Below are 22,852 nucleotides of genomic sequence, written 5' to 3'. Positions count from 1 at the left end.
TCGGATCATTTTTCTCAAAATAACCCAATAAAATATAGTAAATTAGACTTGGGTATACGGCATTTTCTCAAAAACCTTATCACAAAGGCAAACAATGGACAGGATTTGTTGCCAATGGTCAAATTTTAACTACTGTAGAAAAAAAAATCCAAAACTTGACAGTGATTTCCTGATACTTCAACCCTTCCCTGATGAAACTGTTCCATGAATGTGACCTTTCAGTATTTAATGAAATGTATCCACTGGAAAAACAGCAAACATCGTATACCAGTATTTCCAAGGAACTGATGCATGGTGTTACAAAAGCATGCATGGGAAAAGGACACAAAGTGCAAGATGGAGCCAATGGAGTTTAATTAACAGCATGAAAAGCTCATCGATACGATTTAGGATACCACATAATTAAATTACCACTTGAGTTTTTGGTGTTGTATCAAAGAATACCCACACCAACCACCTGAGAACAATTCTTAAAGTGCTTCTCTTCTCCAAGGACAGGAATGAAGCTGGATACGCTACATAGAATCCAACCAAAACCACGTTATCACGATAGACTTAACACAGCAGACGTGATAATCTGGCTTCTATTAAGCCAGAGAGTTCAAAGATTACAAAAATGTTGAATACCACTAATTTTTTGGAAGGTTCTTTTCCTCATAAAAACATTATCAAACAATGGGTTTATTATCTTTAAAACAATTATTCTTAAATCTCTCAAATTTTTAAACATGGTTAAGCATCAGTAGATAAAACCCATGTAAACAAAAAGGATCTTTGGGGTCCTCGATATGATTAAGAATATACAGGTGTCCTGAGACTAAAAAGGTTGAGAACTACTGGCCTAGAGGGACAAGAGTTAAAATCGATTAAAGGAAAACATGTAGCCAACAATACACACCCACACACACACATACTTGAACACGTTGATGCTTGGGAATAATTTAACACAAAGACATAACGAAGTCAGGTCAGCCCCTACAAATGTAATCCTTTTGAAATTTACAGCTGAAAATGCACAACTAGACTTGCTGTTAGCAAGCCAAACACCCCAAGTGACATATGAATTTAGAATTTAAAACTTAAAACAGTCTCCTCTTCAATTTACAGTCCTATCTTTTGACAAATTGCTGGATGTTAAAAATGTGCAAAACTAAATGCAGTGAGGTATCCTGGATTGGACCCTGCAACTGTGTAAAGGACTTTAGTGGAAAACCAAGTAAACAGTCAATTAGCGCACCTTTGTAACATCTTTGCACCTTTTCTGTAAATATAAAATTATTCAAAAATAAATGTTTACAAAAGTGCAAAAAACACACGTGCCCTTCAAGCAATGTCAGGTTTTGAAATAAGAACTTCCAAAAGGGCGCTTAGATGGCTCAGCCTGCTGAAGTGTCTGATCCACCGTCCTGACACTCAGACCCACATCAGTATTCTGGCTCAGCAGGGAATCGGCTTCTCTCCCTCTCCTCGTGCTCTCAAAAGCTTCCCACCAAGGAGTGCTCCCTCCAAATCTTAAACATTTTCCAACTTTAAAAGGACCTTGTTGGCAGATGCTAGGGGTCAGAGACTGCACAGTACAACTTAGATGGGCAGAGCTGTGCAATGCAGGACATCCATCATCCCTGGTTCCCGCCTTTTAATTACTGATAGTGTTCGGCTCCCATCACAGTTATGGCATCACTGTTAAAGCTAGGTTTTTTTCAATCCAAGGAAGATTAAAAGGCATGAAGTAGAAAGATCTTAGTACTACATTCTGTCTAGAATTAAAACGTTGAGGTTAAAATAAAAATCTATTACATAGGTGTGTCACTTATATTCCCACTTTTAACTTCTGAATAACCAATTGTGGTTGAATAAGACAACTTGCCTGGCAGGTGATGGTTTCTTCTGTGGTTTTCCCTCACTGGGACAGGGCTCACTTCAGAACCCAGAAGCCACACCAGCCAGGGGCTGCCCCTCTGTACCACATGGGTCCATGAGGCTCCACCATCCCATCAGCTAGCCCCATGTGCCAAAGGGGAGGACTGCTGGGCTCTAAAAAGGTACTTCAAGGTCAGGTTTAACCTGCATTGCAGTATCACCAATGGTGGGGAATGGCACAGGGGAGCCCACTGCAGCCTGACTGGACCAAGGAAGTCACAGGGACACACACAGTCACCACCATATCAAATTTATTATTCCAATGGCACTAATACAGCTGGAGGTGCTCACGGTGACACCGCACAAAGTTTCCTGCCTTCTAGCTTCTGTCCAAAAAGAAAGGTCTACCCGCTCGTTCCTTCCCCCTTTCTGGGGGGAAATCCACTACGGGCCATTTACCCAAATAAACCTCTTAATGCGTTTTTTTTGACATTTGAGTTTCTGAAATGGAAAAAAAAATGTTGAGTGTCCCATCCCGCCTCCCCCACCCCCACCGGCCAAATAAGTCCCTGCTGCTAGGGCGTTTGTTGCCTCTGAAATTTTGAAATAAATATTGAAAGAAACGGCATCAAGTGTTCACGTTGAGTGATGGCACTAAGTGGGCCCCAGAACCTGTCAGGTGGAGCGTCACTGGACAGTCTCGAGGTGTCATGGAGAATGCGAGGGCTTGTTGCTGTGGTCGATCGTCAGCCGGGTGCAGGGGCTGTGCTGAGTCCCACCTGGGGTGGTGGGCTGCAGGGGAGGGCTGCCTACAATTTGTCCAGGAAGTTGTCCAGGGCAGGGATGCCTTCCTTCAAGCCTTTACGCTTGCGTGTTTCAGCCACCACCTGGCTGGGGCGGCTGGTGTTGTCGAAGGGATCCCCGGGCAGGATCTGCCAGTGGTCAAATACGCACTGGGGGAAGGCCTGGCCACCGGTGTTGGACCTCAGGTCAGCAGTGAAGCCTGTGGGGAGGGACAGGGCTTACTAGCAGGCTCAGGAGACTTAACTCCCACTACCTCCATGGCAAAACCCTGGAGGAGGCGGCAGGGGACAACAAAGGCACAGAGATCACAGAACCTAATCAACCCAAACTGGATCAGACATTAAACCTAACCCTGGAATCTCACCCAAGCCTTGCTCAGAGAACACTAATTTGTAAGAGAGGCAGTGTTGGCCATTCCTGGGCCTCCCCCCTCTGCTCATCCACAGGATGAACCTGAGCTACAGCCCAACTGCTCTGCTGCCCTTGAACATAACATTTCACCAAGTTACACACATCCCAGGGTGGTCTTCTGCAAATTCACCATTTCAAGGGATCTGCTTGTTGAGTGGGCCACACTCTCCTCTGAACTGCTGTTCCAATGGCCCAAATGGGTGGGGGCTAGGGCAGCACTTTACAGATTCCATCAATGATTCAAATATCAGACCCACTCTAGAATGTGCCAAAGGCAAAACCCAGACATATCCTAGACCAGGTTTGCCCGGAAGCCATCTAGCCACAATCAAGTGGGCATTCGAGGAATGATGCATTGATATTGAGACTTACCAAAGGACTCATTCACAGGCAGGTAGGCCTTCACAACAAACATGGGAGTGCCGGCCACCTGGGACTCCTCAAAGACGTGACCTCGCTTCCTATTCAGGACACCATAGATGCCACCAACCACTTGTTCTGGACACTGTCAGGAAAAAATGGCCATTATAAGCAGTTGTTGGGCAAAAAAGAGCCTGTTAGAATTAAGAGGACCAAGCCTCCCCACCTGAATCTCCACAAGGTAGATAGGCTCCATAAGCCGGGGCTGGGCAGTCAGCACACTGGCGTAGAGGCAGCGCCGGGCAGTGGGGATAATCTGGCCACCCCCGCGGTGGATAGCGTCTGCGTGCAGGGTCACATCGTGGACATCGAAGCGAACACCACGCATGTTTTCCTCACACAGAGCACCCTGCAGAAGGAGCAGAGACTGTCATCACTGCAGCCCTTCCCTCCAGAATGGATCACATAGCTTCTACAATGCCTCCAGGTCTCTAGACAGACCTGTTGGGTCCTGCCCCACCAACCCCACCCTCCCTAACATTCCCTTCCCAGAAGGCAGGACAAGAGCCCCCACATCACCCGCAGTAAACTAAGGACATATCCTAAGATCCCAACAGCTGTGAGCATCCCTGGCCTGAGAACACCATAGGTGACTGATCCACTGTCAGCTAGACACCCAAGCGACCCACTCACCTCTTTGGTGGCCCACTGGAAGCCAGCTACCACGCTATCCTTGATCTCGTTGAGGTACTGCACACCCTTAGTGATATCAGTGAGGACGTTGGGGCCAGTGCCGTCAGGCCCGAAGCACCAGATCTTGCGGGCCTCAGCCACATCCCACTCATACTTTTCTGCCAGATAGCGGGCCCGCTGCTTGAGCTCCTGGCGGGCAGACACCTCACCCTTATCAATGTCCTCAGCCAGGCCGTCAGGGAAAGGCCGTGCCTTCATGTACAGCCGGTTGTGCTTGTTGGGGGACTTGGACAAGCAGAGCACATTCGACTCCTCACTGACGGTCTCACGATAGGAGACAACAGGGTCAGATTTCTGCAAAAAGATTGTTAAAGTCAGGCCAGCCTCCAGGAAGCAGTGACCACTCAAGATTTACAGTATCTTCCTGATTCGATTCATGAATGTAACATATACATGGATGGAGCTTGGTGCCTTGCAAAAGCAAATGAAATCCAAACCACCCTGAGACTTGCTACAAAAACCTAAATGATCTGTATCTTAGAAGTTTCCAAGCTTTTAGTGTATGGAAAACAACACACCCCAGGATGCCTGAGTGGCTCAGTGCTTGAGCAACTGCCTTCAGCCCACATCAGGCTCCCTGCATGGAGCCTGCTTCTCTGCCTAGGTCTCAGCCTCTCTCTCATGAATAAATATCTTAAAAAGAAAAAAAAAAAGCAGGCCCCTCACACTGCAACCTCAACCATTCTGAACACATATGCAAACGGTTTCCTAATAATAGCACATTTTTCTGACAAACACATCAAGGAAGCGTGGACTATGCAGTCTACTTGTCCTGCTCTGTACTGGAAAACGCAGGCCTCCAGCCATCTGAGCCCAGAGCCAGGCCTCACCTTGATGGGAATGCACGCATGGTCCTCCTCCAGGTCCTTCAGACAGATCTCCAGGTGCAGCTCCCCAGCCCCCGCGATGATGTGCTCCCCGGACTCCTCAATGATGCACTGCAATGGGCCAGGAGTTAGGCTCTGGGCACGGACCCCAAGACACTCAGAGACCCCAATAAATTCTAGGAACAGGTATAAAGCTCCAGGTTTCCCTCCAGATAGAGAAGACCAGACCCACCAGAAATGGGTTTTGTGGCAACTCAGGGCTCGTAAAAGGCAGCAGGAGCTGTGTTTTTGCTATTCTCGTTAACCTCACAATCTGCTCCACAGCCAAACCATAAAAATAGAACTGGTATACAAAGAATTAACTAGATTTCTCAGAAAAAAGCCACCACCTTGTCACACAGTAGCTCTGCCAGGGAAAGTGTATGCTCAGCACACACCAGACTTTCCAAGATTTGAATATCCGTAAATCTGTGACAAGCCCTATGTAAGCCACAAATTAACCACTTGCACCGCGGTGTTCCCATCTGCCAGGGCACCCACCTACCTGCACCATGGGGTCCGACTTGGCCAGCCGTTTCAGACCCTCCACTAGCTTGGGAAGGTCAGCTGGATTCTTTGCCTCCACAGCAACCCGGACAACGGGGCTCACGCTGAACTTCATCACCCTCATGTTGTGGGCATGCTCAAAGGTGGTGATGGTGCCAGTCTTCACCAGGAACTGGTCCACTCCCACTAGACCCACAATGTTCCCACAAGGCACATCTTCAATAGGCTCAACGTAACGGCCCATCATCAGGATTGTTCTAGGGAAGACAAAAAAAACCCTCCAGATCCCGAAATGAACCCCTTCCTTCTAAAGCCTGTGGCCATCCCATCCACCTGAAATGCTGATGTGAACCCAACTCCCAGAGTCTCAGGCCCTAGCCCTAGTTTCACCTTATCAGCCCAGTTCCTGTGACAATAAGTCCCAGCTCTCTTACCCCAAAGCAGAAGCCACCTGCTCCTCCCCGACTCCCCTACGTAGGGCTCCACACCCAACCTAGCACTGATAGGACTGTCACGGGAACCTGAGAACCAATGAAAATCAGGGCTGCAAGAAGCTGGAGAGATGGAAGTTCACTCTTCCCACTACCCACACCAGGAGCCAGGGAATGGTGGCTACCACTAGCCTCTCGAGACGGCTCTGCAGATGCGTGCCACCACCCTGACCTTAGGGCCAGGTCTGTCCAAGTCAGAACTAGCGCAGTGAGCCTCACCCAGACAAATCACTCCCTCCCTCAGCTTCAAGGGTCCTCCACCCTTCTCTGGACCACATTATGTCTTGTCACCCTCCCTGTGGAAAGAGATAATCTTGGATATGGACCAGACTGGGACGTACCCAGGAGCTGCTGGGCACCTCACCTCTGGATGGGCTTCAGGTACAGGTCCTCCTTCTTCCCAGGGGTGTAGTTGGGCCCCATGATCCTGACTTTCAGGCCAGTGGACACCAGCCCCGAGAATACACGACCAAAGGCGTAGAACCGACCTTTGTCGGAGGTTGGCACCATTTTAGAAATGTACATCATGAGAGGGCCTTTGGGGTCACAGCTTTTAATGCCTGTGAAGAGGAATTCCCAAAACAAAACATGTGATTCCCTCAGAGCTCACCCTCACAGAACCCTGTGACCTGGACTTGCCAATGAGCATCACCACCTGACCACAGCCACAAAAATACTTAGGCCTCTGCCCAACAATCTAACCCCAGGACGCAGGTGATCCTCACATACCCATGGCTGCCTCGTCGTCTGGGGGGCCCTCATACAAGAGCTCACAGCGGTATTTCTGGGCTGTCACAGGGGAAGGCAGATGGATGGTGATCATCTGCAGCAAAGCATCCCCGGCAGGTAGCCAGCGGCGCATCACAGCCTACAGGAGAAGACAGGGAGGTCAAGCAAGGCCCAAAGCCCTCAGAATGCCATGCCCAAGGTCCTGGTGAGAGGCACTTAGATTCTGAGCTGCCCCTCCTGGGGAGGTGCCAACAACACAGATCCCCTGACCACCCTGTTGGTGATGGGGACATGACTGGAAGATATGACAAAGAGCTCCAGTCAGTGCAAAGCTGGTAGGCCCACCCCAAGAGGCACATCCGCATTCACCTTCAGAAGTGGTTTGCCTTCCTTATCTTTGTCTTCACTGTCCAGCTTGATGTCCAGCTTTTCAATCAGCTTTGCGGTCTCCTCTTTCTTGAAATTCATGATCGCATCAAACACCTGACAAGTCACAAAAACAGGAAGATGGGTTCAGGAATGTTACTGGAAATCTGCAGCTGCTTCCTACCAGGCAAACCTCACCCTCCTCCAGCACCCACCTGTCAACCCAGCTCTGCCCAGCCAGTTAGGTCAGGTAACAGATCCTCCGGGAGCCACCAGGCCCAAGGACAGCCCAGGGGACGCACATCCATGAAGCACACTCAGCAGCTCACCTTGAAAATAGGGTCCAAGATGAGCTGGCAAAACGTCCGCGGTAGCTTCTTGCCGTCAGGGCTGGTGGCTGACTTGCTGAATTTGCCGTTGGCTGGATCAAAATACCTGGCAGAGGAGTACAGGAGTATTTCACCAACTCAACGATGGTAGATGGGTTGGAGAAACAGGAGACCCAAGTGAGTGAGGAAACCAAGCTGGGCAGAAGAACCCTACAGACGTTTGGTGGCCCTTAGTCATGTTCCCACCACTGCAGGCAGGTCCCTGCCCCGGCACACAGGTACCAGAGTGCCCTGCACCTCCCCCAGTACTCACCGGTCACCCCACAGCTTCTTCATCATGTCCTCCACTTTCTTGGCCCGCTCAGCAGGCCCCAGCTGGCCCTCGCCCTTGGCAGCAAATTTGGCCACATACATCTCTGCAAACTGCTTCAAGGTAAAGGCCCAACCGTGGAGTCCAGACCCAAAGCCAACGGTCCCAAGTACAGGGTCGATCTGTGAGGGTCAGAGAACACTATGAGCGGAAGTAAACAGCTGTACAGAAAGCACAAGAGTCCCTGGGCACCATGGGCCTCAGACGTCAGTTTTCTTCAACAGCCATCAGGTCAAAGTGAAGAAATTTTAGTCATCACTTACAAGGCCCAACTCTACGCCATCCCCTCTGGAGGAGCAAGGAAAAGGTGTGCATAAACTTGGTGAGCACAGACAGCAAGCAGAACCCACTACCCCACAGCTCCCCCCCCCCACCCCAAGTGCCAGATGAAATAGCTACAAAAATGATCCAGGCCCCTTGTCACTCTACAGGTCCTGGCAAACCTTTCAGAAGTGCTATCAATAGTCCCCAAGATCAGCACCCTCTCAACCAGAGCCCTTCCAGTGCGAGTTAAGGACTGTGGTTCCCCACCTTGGGAGACGTGCGACATCAGCAAGCTGGTGGAGGAACCCTCACTTTCAATAGGCAGTTAAGCTACTTACCATGATGTTGCCCATGGGACCGCTCTCGCCCTCCCCATACGTAGAAATGATGACGTTGACGTTCTCCACAATGCGCTGGAAGGTCTGGTAGAGCTCCTCAGGCTCCAGCTGCAGCTCCAGAAGAGCCCGGTCCATCTTGTTCATCATCAGCACTGGCTTGATGCGCTCTGCAATGGCCTGCCGCAGCACCGTCTCTGTCTGCACGCACACACCTGGGGATGGGCATCTCCATCAGCCAGAGGAGGGAATAGCCCCCGGGTCCCAGCCACACCGAGGGGGGTACTTATCGCTTACCAGACACACAGTCCACTACCACCAAGGCACCGTCGGTGACACGGAGGGCGGCAGTCACCTCTGAGGAGAAGTCCACGTGCCCCGGGGAGTCGATGAGGTTGATTAGAAAGCCAGAGCCATCCTTACTCTGCTTGATAAAGTTCAAGTCGTTTTCGGAGAGCTCATAGAAGAGTGAGATAGCCCTGAGGAGATTGGTGCAAGTTGGATCGATGGAAGCCACGTTTCATTGCCCTCCCAGTGACCCCTGGAGTCAAGCCCAGGTTCCTGTCCAGGGTTAATATGGCTTTCTTAAGTATCAAGGAGATTGTAAACGGTTAAAAAACCAAGTCCCACACTACAAAAACACCACAACCTGTTTCCTCTCCTTGCTAATTACTTCTTCCTGCAGACAGACAGATTTCAGATTTCCCACAAAGAAACCATTCCACCCAAGCAGCTTTGCCCTCAGCCAGGGAGGTCCACCTCCCTCCTAGTACCAGCTACCAATAGCAGCCTCTGGGAGTCCACCTGTGCAGCCCCTTCATTCAGGTTATTCCCAGGCTCAACACACTTGCTTCCAAATATTGACCCTGTGCCCAAACTATATCTAAAAACCCTAAACTATCTCTTTCCCTCCGTTGTCACCTAAAATAAATCTCAAATGACCTAGTAGAACCTCACAAACAATAGATAATTGGCAGCTACAGGCACTACTTTGAATGCCCTTGCTCAAAACGGGGAGCCAAAACTGTCGCTGCACAGCATAAGATTTTTGGCAGCGTCCTTATGCCAGTGGCACTACCCCCACACTTCTCCAGGCACTGCCCAGAGCCCTGAAATGAAGCTGCCGGGTTAACCCTCTTTTCAAGGCTCCCCTGCCGCCCCACCCCAAGCATCACTGCGCCTCTCCAACTGGCTGCACTTTTCCATCACTCCACTGCGCCTGTCTGCCTCACAGTTCAGAATCCCAACCCCCAGCTGCTCCAATCATCTCCCCAGCAGCCCCAGGAACACGGTAGCACCTGCCCTCTGGCTTCTCCACCCAAGACCTGGGTGAGGACCTCCCTCCCATCCTCCCTAGGATATCAGAGCCTGCTCACGTGGACTTGATGGTGATGCAGCGCTCCTGCTCGTCCTTCCGGGTGTCAGTGAAGCGGGTCTCCCCAGCGCGGGCGGAGGCAATGATACCGGCCTTGCACACCAGCGAGTCCGTCAACGTGGACTTGCCGTGGTCCACGTGGGCGATGACGGACATGTTTCGGATGTTGGCCTTCTTGTCCATGATGGCCCGGATCTGGTCTACCGTGAAGTTCACCTGGGCGGGGAGGGGAGGAGGGGAGGCTCAGGCCGGCCCAGGCGGCCTTGGGACTTCACAATCGATGGGCTGCCAGGCCCCTGCCAGGAGTGCACACTGCAGCTGGGCTGGCCCCAAACCACCACCTGAACTCCATCTGTTTGCTGACACCCCTTGGAAATGCCACTTGCCCCGTGTGGGGGGGAGGGGCAACGCCGCCTGTCACGGACACACCGCAACTCGGACGGGGACGAAGTCTCTGGCCCCGAGGCCGTGACTTCCCAGGGCACACGCTGGTCAGAGGCAGCCCGGCCGCTGCAGGGTGCAGGAAGGAGGAGGCTCCCCGCAAGCCCCATCCCCGCTGCCTTCTCCCCGGCCTCTCCCAACCGGAGATCCAAGGTCATCCCTCCAGCTGGGGGTCACACGGGGCCAGCGTCCCCCGGAGGGACGGCTGGGCGGGGAGCTCGCCCTGCCCCCCGCGGACGCCAGCCTCCATTTGCAGGCCGGCTGTCAGCTGTTCTGAGCCGGGACGCGGACGCGCCGGGGGCACAGGCAGGCGGGCGAGGGAGGCCCCCCGCGCTGGGCGGGGGGAGGGGCTCCCCCCCCCCCCGCGGACCCCCCAGCTCACGACCCGGGTTACAGAAGGCGGCTCCCCTCGCCGCGCTCCCCACACGGCGCCCGCCATTACAGCGTCTGCCACATCATCACCACCACCACCACCCCCCCGCCCCGCCTCGGCCCCAGCTCCGGACCGGCCCGGGCTCCACGCGAGGCGGAGGCGCCCCCGGAAGCGGGGAAGGGGCTCGGCGAACGGCGCGTCGCGCAGACATGGCGGCGGCCGCTTCCTCAGCCCCGGCCCCGCCGGCGCCGCCATGTCTCCTCCACGTCCGGGCGGCCCCAGCGCTCCAAGGCCGAGAGCGCCGGCCCCGCGGAGGCCCCGCCGCCCTCCCAGGCCGCCCGGCCCGCCGGCGTCGCTCACCATGGTGGCGGATGGCGGTGGATTCTCCCAGGTAGATCCGAGCGAGGCGAGTCGCGCCGAGGATGGCGGCGACGACGGCGGAAGAGAACGTTGACGTCAACACCCGACCTTTTATAGGCAGAAGCCGGTTGGGCGGGTCATCTGACCGCGCTGCGGGGGCGGGGCGAGAAGCAACGCCCTGCGCAGGCGCAAGGACGCACTCCTCCGGTTAACCCTTCAGGCGCTGGCGTGGCTGCGGGAGCTCCCGGGGGCGGTGGTCTCCCGGGACCTGGGGGCACGCCTCCAGAATGCGATGCTCAGGTGCAGAAAGCGAAAGGCGCCGTTTTAGCTGAGAATATTAATCGTAGCAGCTCTATCAGCTTCCAAAATGCCATGCACTTCTGTTAAGAGCACTTGACAATGGGAAAAGGGTCTGTGGATTGTACCGCAGCCAGTTTTCTGGTTTTGCTGTTATGTAATGAATCCACTGAGGGACAGTGGAGCAAGGATACTCGACACCTCTCTGTACTATTTTTGCAACTACCTGCCTATAATTATTTCAAATATGAAAACCTTTTTTGAAAGCAGATGTTAATCACACGCTTATCCCACAAAGATAGATTGGCTATCTACTTCACCAAGAACTGTGATAGGTGTAGTCGCTATAGCAATAAACAAAACACCTTACCAGCCCCACCACTTTACCTGCTCTTACACTAGGTATTTGGGTTTTTCTGAGCCTCAGTTTCTTCATCTGTAAAATGGGGTAATCGGTACTACTTCACTGGGGGAAGGAAAGAGTAAACACATGCAAAGGGATTAGCTCTGGTGCCTGACACAGCACCCAAAGCACGTCAGCTCTCTTAATTAGCTATCATTGCTATTAATACAACATTTATTTCAGGGACATGGTTTGCTATGTCTCAGGCACAGGGCTCAGCGCTTTCCAGGTGCCATCTCATTTTCTATTTCATTTCCTCTCCAGCCGGAGGTTCACAAGTCTATTTTGCATTTGTGTCCTAATGTGACCCTAACAAACTATTGTATTCAGGTCTTTGGCTCGAGAGAACAAATCGGCATGCCATTCCATATCTCTATTCTTTATAAAGAGCCAACCTCAATGCTTGGTACGAAATACATGCTTAGGAAATATTTCTTGCATCATCAGTGAACAGTATTCTTACTAGCACAAACCCCATAAGGTACATCTTCCCCTACACTCATGCTGTCAAAATGAGAGGGACAGCATGGCTTTTCCCCAGCTGGGAAGAGGGAAGATGTGTATCCCCAAAAGGCAATGCTAGATGGAATCTGAGCTCAGCCTGTGCATCCCTCCTTCCACAAATGCTTTGCATGTTTTGCTTTGTAAAGCACTGTCCAGCCCTGATTGCATTTACACTGATTGCATTTACACTGAGGGTTGATTCAGGGGCTTTATTTTTGTTTAAGATTTTATTTATTTATTCATGAGAGATACGTAGAGAGAGAGGCACAGACACAGGCAGAGAGAGAAGCAGGCTCCATACAGGGAACCCGACATGAGACTCGATCTCAGGGCTCCAGGATCACACCCTGGGCCGAAGGCAACACTAAATCGCTGAGCCACCAGGGCTCCCCAATTCAGGGGCTTTAAATACCTACATCTGTGTTCACGACACATTTGATGCTAATTTTTACAAGGCAAATGTATGTGCCATTGAAGGACACGTTTTCAGCAGATGGGTATCCAGTTTCCCATTCTTAATGCATTTTAATTTTTATTATTTTTTAAAAAGATTTTGTTCATTCATGAGAGACACAGAGAGGGAGGAGCAAGCTCCATGCAGGGAGCCCGACATGGGACTTGATCCTGGGACTATGGGATCAAGACCTTAGCCAAAGGCAAATGCTCAACTGCTGAGCCACCTAGGAGCCACCTAGGCATTCCCAATACATTTTAATCTTTATTTTTTTTTAATTTATTTTTATTTTTATTTATTTATGATAGTCACAGAGAGAGGGAGAGAGAGAGGCAGAGACACAGGCAGAGGGAGAAGCAGGCTCCATGCACCAGGAGCCCGATGTGGGATTCGATCCCGGGCCTCCAGGATCGCGCCCTGAGCCAGAGGCAGGCGCTAAACTGCTGCACCACCCAGGGATCCCCATTTTAATCTTTAAATGTATTGAGCACCCACTATGTACTGGGCTCTGTGTCAAGCACTTCTCAGCACTTCCTTGCAAACTGGAGCATTTCATTGATGAAAAGCAAAGGTTTTCATTATAAGGGGGAGCCAGTGTGCTCTCAAGTGAATAGAATGTTTATTACGAAAACTCCATTTAGTGTAAATTGAATAAGCAGGGTTGAATTTAAGAAGAATAGTGAGATTTAAGTCTTTCCCTCCACTGCTACCCTGGGGGGGGGGGGCGGTGGCGCGGGTTCTGTCCCACAGCTACAGAGATGGGACCAGGTATTGGCAGGACACCTGTCCCCATCGCTATCCCCAGACCCATGTTGAGCGGAAGCCTGGGGAAGGATTTGGGTCTCAGCAGAGAGCAAAAGCCACAGCCAGGTTCAAGGTCTGCGGTCATAAATACAGGCCTAGGTTAAGGGCGGAGAAGAACCCTGAGAAAAAAAGTCACCTCTGCAGGGAGGCTCAGCTGCGCATGCGCCAGCCCAGTCGCTGGGAGGTCCAGGAGGCGACGGCAGCGGCCCCTGCTGACCTGCAGCTGCCATTGCAGGCCCCTCGGATCTGCTTTTTTTTTTTTTTAACGTGAAAATGAATTTATTTCAGTAACAATGCAGTGATTACTCATCATTCAGTATTTCCTAAAGACTGTCAGAAATCCAGAAGTCATTCCAACACAGAGCCCATGAAAGAATCCAATCCACTAAGTGCTGCTTACTATTTCAGGCCACGGATCTGCCTTTTGATGCGCATTGAGCGCTTATAGGATGTTAGCCACCGCCCTCCCAATCAATGAATTAATTCACTTAATCCTCCTCACCCCGGGCTTTGGCTAAACTCCTTCGTGCTGCAGAAAACGGAGACTCCCAGAAGTTAAGTGATTTGATCAAAGTCTCACAGCTGATTAGAGCAGAAACAAGTGACTCAGAAAGACATGGTTTAGTACACACATAATGGAAGGTTCTTGAACCTTAGGAAGGACAAACATTCCTGCACCTGCCACAATGTGGACGGACCCGGAGGACACCAGGCTCGGTGACAGGACCCAGACCTAGATGGACACCTCCTGCAGGACCCCACTCCCAGGAGGTCCCCAGAGGAGGCCCATCCAGAGAGACAGAGAGGAGGTGGTGGGAGCCAGGGGTGGAGTAGGGGGCGGGGGGTCAGTGCTTCATGGGGACAGGGTCTCCGAGTGGGAAGATGGAAGGTTCTAGAGATGGATAGTGGGGGTGGGTGCACAAGAGTGAATACTTAGTGCAATAAACTGTATAAAGTGGTTAAAATTGGGGTGCCTGGGTGGCTCCTAGTTGGTTAAGCGTCTGTCTTTGGTACAGATCATGGTCCTGGGGTCCTGCTCAGTGGGGAGTCTGCTTCTCCCTCTGCCCTCCCCCTGCTCATGCTCTCTCTCATGCTGTCTCTCAAATAAATAAGTAAAATATTTTTAAAAATGGTTAAAATCATAAAAGTTATGTACATTTTACCACACATACAAAAAGACATGATTTAATCAGGGAGGAACTCTGCCCCACTACTATTGCCTGGACATGGTTTAGATTTGGTTGTAACTGCAGCCAGACATGGTGTGTTTCAATTCTGGTTCTGCCCACACTGGCTGTGTGACCTTGGACATGTTACTGAACCTCTCTGAGCCCAGATTTTGCATGTAAAATATTGAATGATTACAGAACCTATTTTATTATGTGGCTCTTGTGAGGCTTGGAGAAAATAATACCTACTATACAGTATTCCCTTAAGAGTTTACTACTGTTAAAATTAAAAGAAAAAAAGGATTTAGTCCTGTTTGGTGCTGAAGGGTGTCCCTCACTACCACCACCACCACCCAAATAATATACTGAAGTCCTAACCCCCGGTACCTCAGAATTTGATTGTATCTGGAGAGAGGTTTTTTAAAGAGTAATAAAGTTGTAATGAGGTCATTACAGCAGGTCCTCATCCCATGTGACCTAAGTCCTATTGGTCGGATTACGACACAGCAAGAAGTTGGCCATTTAATAGCCAGCAAGGGAGACCACAGGAGAACCAGCCCTGCCGGTGCCTCGATCTCGCACTTCTGGCCTCCAGAACTGGAAGACAACAAATACTTGTTTGAGCCCCGCAATGCAATGTTTTGTTATTAAGCCATAGCAAACGAATACAGCTCCGATTATGGGATAGAAACACTAGATTTCATGCTGCACCCATTCCATCGAAGATTTTTATTAATTTATTCATGAGAGAGAAACAGAGAGAAAGGCAGAGGGAGAAGGAGGCTCCCCACAGGGAGCCTGAAGTGCGACCCGACCCTGGGGCCCTGGGGTCACGCCCTGAGCCAAAGGCAGACAGACACTCAACCGCTGAGTCACGCAGGCATCCCCCTCCCAACACCAAATTTTTAAACCATGATAGGACCAACATTATTATGGATTTTTCCCTTTGCCTCAGGGTCCAGCACGTCTCCCAAACAGCTCTTCGGAGCACAGTTCTGCGAGATGCCTGCGTTGCCTTCAAGTCCCAAGAAAGCAGTGTCGCGTAGCATCCTCCCAAAGCAGCCTTAGGGAGAGACAGATTGCGCCCCAGGGAGGGCGGAGTAAACAGGTTTAGGGAAGTCTGGCAAGGCGAAGTGGTGAGCACGGCAGCTCCAGGGCAAAGCTGGTGTCCGGGTCACTGAACTCTGCAGAGGCCTTAAAGAAAAGACAGACTTGCTTCTCCCCTTCAACAGGGTTCCTCCAGGCAGCCCTGAAGCCCCAGTTTGCACAGACTTAGGTGGAGAGTCTGGGAGGTGAAGTAAAGGTGACCCTCTCTCCCGCCCCACTCGTCCTTAGGGACTTGATTAGAGCCCTTGGCAAACTGTTTTGCATTTCTTTGTTTTTAAGCTGCCCCTAGGACCTCCAGCCCGGGGACTTTCCAGGGGCCCCACCCCATCCCGCCCGCCAACACGCCCATCAGCTGGGCGGCCTGGCTCCACCTTTTCGCCTGGAATTCTTCACATCCCTCAGTCGGGGAGCTTCTCCGATTATCTCCTGGGAGAGTCCCTGCCCTCCAGGAGCTGACGAGCTGGTGGAGGAAATAGTCAATCAAATATTTGCACAAGCTGAACCTTTCTAATTGGGCTTGGAAGGAGAGATAGGCTGAGCAAAGATGATAGAACAGGGAGGGCTATGACCTGGTGGGGTGCGGGATCAGGGAGGGCTGCTGGGAGGAGGTGGCTCTTAAGCTGTTACCTGAAAGGTGAAAAAGCTCTCACTGAGTAAAAGTGGAGACGGATTAGCAAATCCAAAGGCTCTAAACAATGAAAGCCCAGTGGCTCTCTACCTCCACTACTGCCAACACAGCAGGGAGTGACAGGGGAGCTTCGGCGGCACTGGCCAGGGCATGACTCCAGGACAGAAGACCGCTGACTTTCTTCAAGGGCCAAGTGGAAAGCAGGTCAGCTTTTTGGGTCCCCACAGTTTCAACCACAGCCTCTGCGGGGGTAGCATGTAAGCAACCGCAGACAGACTATGAGAAAGGGCACAGCTGTGTTCCAATAAAACTTTATTGATGGATGTTACAATTTGATTTCACGCAGTTTTCACAAGACATCGAAATAGTCCGCTCCCAATCATCTAAAATGGGAGAACCGTGGGACGCCTGGGTGGCTCAGGGGTTTAGCACCTGCCTTTTTAAAAATATGAAAGCCATTCTTAGCTCCTTGGGCATACAAAAGCCAACAGTAGGGTGGATCTCGGCCTGGGGCTGCAGGTTGCCACTCCTTGCTCTAGGAGGAGGGTGTCCCTATAATTTATCACCCAAATAGGAACATTTTATGTTGACATCCTTGTGACTGAAGTTTAACCAGTTTTACAGAAAGGGCATAAATCAAATGTGAAAAAATCTGATGCCTCTTCGGAAACTAAACATAGCACAATAATCGACGTGAGGATTAAAGTACAGACCGTGGCGCTCAGTTGGTTCAGGGTCTGACTCTTGATTTTGGCTGGGGCCATGATCTCAGGGTCCTGGGATGGAGCCCCACAGGCTCAGCGGGGAATCTGCTTGAGATTCTCTCCCCCTCACCCCACCCCCTCACATTCTGTCTCCCTCTCTCTATCAAAATAAATAAATCTTTAAAATACAGACTGCAACCCGCGTTCAGAAATCCTAGAAATGCCCTCACGTCTCTTCCAGTCACTACCACCCCAGATAAAGCACCATCATGTCTTCTAACCACACAGATGAATGGGGTGCTATTTGTGAATTTTGTGTATGTTCAATCACGCAGCACGGCCTATTCTCAATGCTGTCTTTTCCTTTTGAGACCCTGGCAATATTGGTCCATTTCACTGTTGGTGGGTATTTGGGTTGTTTCCAGTTCGGGGCAGTTATGACTAACGCTGCTGTGGAACATTCTAGCACATGTCCCAACAGCATTTCTGTTGGGTACATACCTCCGAGTGGAGTTGCTGAGTCATACAACCGTGCCTGATTCCAGCTCCAGTGGATGCATCCGACTACCAAAGTGCAAACCGGGATGATTTTGAAAGCAAAAAGAATGTCCCAGGACCCTGGGACATGTGGTTCCCCCAGAGTATAGAGGAACATATGAGTAGAGATGCCAATGAGAAGAACCTGATGTTTGGCACGCCTCCTGTAAGCCTCAGTTGTAAACTGGAACAGGTAATCCTCACTCTGCATCAGTGGAGAGCACCCTGGAGCAATTCCGTCCCCCCGTGGGACACCGGGCTGTGTCTGAGGACATCTGTAGTTGTCACAACTGGGAGTGCTCCTGGCATCAAGTGATGCTGCTCCACACTCCACCCCACAGTGCCCAGGAGACCCCACAGTGCCCAGCATAGCCCCACTTTAGAAAATGATCAGGTCCTGAATATTCACAGTGTGGAGACTGAGCGAAAACCTATTGTGTGATCTTTTTTTTTTTTTTTTTAATAATATGCTCTACGGGGCGCCTGGCTGGCTCAGTCAGCAGAGCATGTGAGTCTTGATCTCGATCTCAGGGTCATGAATGGGAGCTCCACATTTGGGGTAGAGATTACTAAAAATAAATAGTTCTAAATTTTTATTTTTATTGTTTTTGAGATTTTATTAGTTCATGAGAGACACACAGAGAGAGGCAGAGACACAGGCAGAGGGAGAAGCAAGCTCTGTGCAGGGAGCCTGATGTGGGACTCAATCCCGGGACGCTGGGGTCACGCCCTGAGCCAAAGGCAGATGCTGAACCACAGAGCCACCCAGGCGTCCCTAGTTCTAAACTTTTAGAATGTGAATGATATTCATCTATCCTGCATATATCTAGTGAGCACCTCCCATCTGCCAGACATTGACTGAGGTGCTGGGGACTCCGAACAATCATTCCTGTTCTGGTGGGGCTTGTATTCCAGTGGGACATGGCAAGGAGAACCATAAATACACAAATACCATATATTGTATGTCAGATGGTGACAAGCACTATGGAGGAAGCCGAAATAGGATTAGGGGCTGGGAGGACTGGGGAGCAGATGGTAGTACAGATTTCACATGTACAAGGATATAGCAGAGCAGACATCTGATCAGGGAGAGAGCAATGTGAGTGTCCGGGGGAAGGGCATTTGAAGTGTGTGTGGGGGGGGGACAGCATGTGCAAAGGTCCTGGGGCAGGACCATGCCTGGAGTGTTGAAGGAAGAGTGAGGAGGCCCTGTGCCTGGCGTATAGTGAGGGAGAGGGAGAGAGGGAGGAGGGAAGAGCAGGGAGGGGGTAGGGTGTATCTTGCAGAGCCTTAAGGTCCTCTGGGAGGACTAAGGCTTTTACCCTCCAGGGAGCTGGAAGTCCTGGAGGGCTGTGGGCAGAGGAGGGCAGGACCTGACTCAGGTGTTCACGGGTCCCCTCTGGTGGCTGCTGCAGGGAGGACAGACTGCGGGCAGCAGAGGACAGTGGGGATCTTGCTGGTGCATGCCCCCTGCACACTGGAATACTAAGCTTTAAAGGGAGAGAAGCACTGGCACTCACACTACAACGTGGATGGACCTTTTTCACATCATGCTCAGTGAAAAGAGACCTAAAGGTCACATACCATATGATTCAATTTGTAAGAAACGTCCAGGACACAGGCACCTGGGTGGCTCAGTTGGTGAAGCGTCTGCCTTTGGCTCAGGTCATGATCTCGGGGAACTGGGATGGAGCCCCACATCAGGTTCCCTGCTCAGCGGGGAGTCTGCTGCTCCCTCTCCCTCTGCCTGCCGCTCCCCCTGCATGTTCTCTGTCAAATAAATAAAACCTTAAAAAAAAGAAATGTCTAGAACCAACAAATCCACAGAGGCAGAAAGTAGGTTAGTGGTTAACAGGGGCTGGGGGAGGAGGAATGGGGAGTGAGTGCTAAGGACTACAGGGTTTCTTTTTAGGGTGCTAGAAATGTTTTAAAATTAGAACATGGTGCTATGAAAACTCGCTGTACACTTAAAATTGATTCTGTCTACTTTGCTCCATCCCCTCTGCCCCCACCCTGGTCCAGGACCTCATCCTCACTTGTCTGGGTGACTGCACCCACATCCTCCCAGGTCTCCTGCCTCCCTGTATGGCCCCCCCACCACAGTCTCCGATTATTCCACAGCCGCCAGAGGGATGTCTATAAATGGAAATCCTACCGTACTCTATGGGCTAATTAACTGTATGTGTCCACTTTGCCAGGCCATGGTGTGCATATTTCATCCAACAGTATTCTGGATGTTTCTGTGAAAGTATTTTTGGATGAAATTAACACTTGAGTCAGTGTACTAATAAGCAAAGCAGGTTGCCCTCCTTAATGTAGTGGGCCTCATCCGATCAGGTGAAGGCCTGAATAAAACCAAAAGATTGAAAAAAAATTAAAAAAAAAAAATTAAAAAAAATTAAAAAAAAAAAAAAAAAAAAAAAGATTGGGACACTGGGGCTCAGCGGTTCAGTGTCTGCCTTGGGCTCAGGGCGTGATCCCAGAGTCCCAGGATTGAGTCCTGCATTGGACTCCTGAAGGGAGCCTGCTTCTCCCTCTGCCTGCATCTCTGCCTCTCTGTGTGTCTCTCATGAGTAAATAAATAAAATCTTAAAAAAAAAAGACTGCCCTTCCCCAAGCAAGAATCCCGCCAGCAAATGCATACATATGTATATACATGCATCCGTATATGCAGACACACATCCCCACGTGTGCATGCATAAACACACATGTGCATGCACACATGCACAGCGTACATATTTACACACATGCACACATATACACACGCATGTGTACCTGTGGATCTTCTATACTGCCTGTGTGTGTTTTTTTAAAGATTTTATTTATTCATTCATGAGAGACACATGGAAGGAGAGAGAGGCAGAAACACAGGCAGAGGGAGAAGCAGGCTCCATGCAGGGAGCCTGATGTGGGACTTGATTCCAGGACCCCGGGGTCACACTCGGGCCGAAGGCAGGCACTAAACCACTGAGCCACCCGCCTGTGTTGTTTCTATGTAACGGGTATCTTATTACACATACACAGGGTATCTGTAAAATATATTTGTGACATACATATTACCATCAACACCCCAAGATCCTTCTTTTTCTTTCAAGATTTTTATTTATTTATTCATGAGAGACACAAGCAAAGGGAGAAGCAGGATCCATGCGGGGAGCCCAATGCGGGACTCAATCCCAGGACTCCAGGATCATGCCCTAAGCCAAAGGCAGATGCTCAACCACTGAGCCACCCAGGCGCCCCAAGATCCTTGTTTGCCTCATTCTCCATAGAGTATTGATTCTCCTCACCCTCGTGGCCCAAGACTGTGCACCACATGACCACCTTGCAGCCAAAAGCAAAAAGGGAAAAGAAGTGTGCATATCACTACCATAATTGGCTAGAATTTAGTCACGTGCCCACACTTAGATGCAAGGGAATCTGGGAAATGTAGTCTTTATTCTGGGAGGCTGTGCCAAGCTTAGCAGAGGAAGTCTTATTACTGGCAGAGAGGACAGATACGGGGGAACAATTCAGCTTTACCATCCTGTGATAATGCTAAGAATGCTGTGAGCCTTGCTACCTCTTGGAACACCCAGCACAAATTTTTCTGCAAATCACACACTTCCAAATTTACCAGTTCAGAGTTTGGGATATATGTGTGTACGTATATGTGTATGTGTGTTGGGATGTGTATATACACACACACACATATATATACATACACACACACACACACACACACACACATGTCTCTATGGAATAAATACCTAAAAGTGAAATTGCCAGGCCAATTTGTATGCCTACTTTTAATTATTTTATTTTTTAATATTTTATTCATGGAAAAAAATATTTTATCCATGGGACACCTGGGTAGCTCGGCAATTGAGCCTATGTCTCTGTCTCTTTCTCTCTCTGTGTCTCTCATGAATAAATATATAAATCTTTGAAAAAAAAGATTGTATTCATTTACTCATGAGAGACACACAGAGAGAGGCAGAAACACAGGCAGAAGGAGAAGCAGGAGAGCTCCTTGCGGGGAGCTCAATCTGGGACTCGATCCCAGGGCTCCAGGATTACTCCCTGGACCGAAGGCAGACGCTCAACCACTGAGCCACCCAGGTGTCCCAACTACCTTTAATTTTTAATAATGATGTGAATGTGGGGCACTGGGGTGGCTCAGTCAGCTAGGCGTCCGACTCTTGGTTTCAGCTCAGGTCATTATCTCATAAGTTGTGGGATCCAGCCCCAAGTTGGGCTTCGTGCTCAACAGGGAGTCTGCTTGAGAATTCTCTCCCTCCCTCCCTCTCTCTCTCTCTCCTTCTCTTTCTCTGCCCCTCCCTTTACTCATGCTCTCGTGTTCTCTCTCTCTCTGAAATGAGTAAAAGTCACAAAAAATAATAACACAAAGGTCAGTGTGCCTGGCTGCTTTAGTCGGTGGAGCATATGACTCTTTATCTCAGGGTTTTGAGTTTGAGCCCCATGTTGGGGGTACATATTGCTCAAAAAATAATAAAACGAATATTTAATATTGTACATAGGATCAAATTACGTACACAGGATCAAATTACGTACACTAGGGATCCCTGGGTGGCGCAGCGGTTTAGCGCCTGCCTTTGGCCCAGGGCACGATCCTGGAGACCCGGGATCAAATCCCACGTCGGGCTCCCGGTGCATGGAGCCTGCTTCTCCCTCTGCCTCTCTCTCTCTCTCTCTCTTTCTGTGACTATCATAAATAAATAAAAAAAATTTTTAAAGTTTTTTTTTAATAAATAAAAATTTTTTAAAAATTACATACACTACTTTTAAGATGCTTCTAGTATTTTTATTATGAACATTTTCAAATATACTGTGGTGGACAGACTCTTAGGTGGCCCTCCACATCCCCACCTCCTGGTATCTACACCTTTGTGCACACTCCTCCCCCCAAGTGTGGGTAGGACCTATGATTTGCTTCTAACTACCAGAATACAGCAGATGTGCTGCATGTCGTTCCCATGAATCTGTTCCATAGGATTGCAGTCTCCAGCATGCGAGCTGTCTCTCTCACTTGCTGGTTGGGATGCAGTGAGCATGCACATTAGGAAGGTTCCTGTGACAAGTCCTGCAGGGTGGCTTCTAGCTGACAGCCAGCAAGGAGCTGAGTCCCTCAGTCCTACAACCACAAGGAACTGAATTCTACTCATGACCACAGCACACATGGAACCATTTCTTTCTTCGGGCCTTCAGATGAGACCATGGCCCGGCACACATCTAGATTTCAGCTCAGACT

At 50.2% G+C, this 22,852-nt stretch overlaps 1 protein-coding gene and 1 non-coding gene across 2 annotated transcripts; both read right to left on the bottom strand.

Annotated features, from left to right (window-relative positions):
• Nucleotides 1–2,154: 2,154 nt before the first annotated feature.
• On the bottom strand, nt 2,155–11,131 carry EEF2 (eukaryotic translation elongation factor 2). The gene is made up of 15 exons (XM_072787815.1): nt 10,995–11,131; nt 9,822–10,036; nt 8,743–8,924; nt 8,449–8,660; nt 7,790–7,968; nt 7,477–7,582; nt 7,151–7,264; nt 6,782–6,920; nt 6,417–6,612; nt 5,560–5,818; nt 5,019–5,126; nt 4,129–4,482; nt 3,662–3,844; nt 3,448–3,580; nt 2,155–2,863 (listed from the first exon to the last, which is right to left on the bottom strand). Exons 1-15 carry the CDS (start codon nt 10,995–10,997, stop codon nt 2,670–2,672), a joined length of 2,577 nt encoding a protein of 858 aa, XP_072643916.1. The 5' UTR covers nt 10,998–11,131; the 3' UTR covers nt 2,155–2,669.
• LOC140611537 (small nucleolar RNA SNORD37) lies at nt 8,045–8,109 on the bottom strand. The gene has a single exon (XR_012012687.1). It is a non-coding gene; the product is annotated as a small nucleolar RNA SNORD37 (small nucleolar RNA).
• Nucleotides 11,132–22,852: the final 11,721 nt, after the last annotated feature.

This window comes from Canis lupus, chromosome 19 (assembly GCF_048164855.1).
Source record: "Canis lupus baileyi chromosome 19, mCanLup2.hap1, whole genome shotgun sequence".
NCBI lineage: Eukaryota > Metazoa > Chordata > Mammalia > Carnivora > Canidae > Canis > Canis lupus.
Note: the sequence above shows the minus strand (reverse complement) of the source record. Positions and strands in the feature narration are given on the sequence as shown.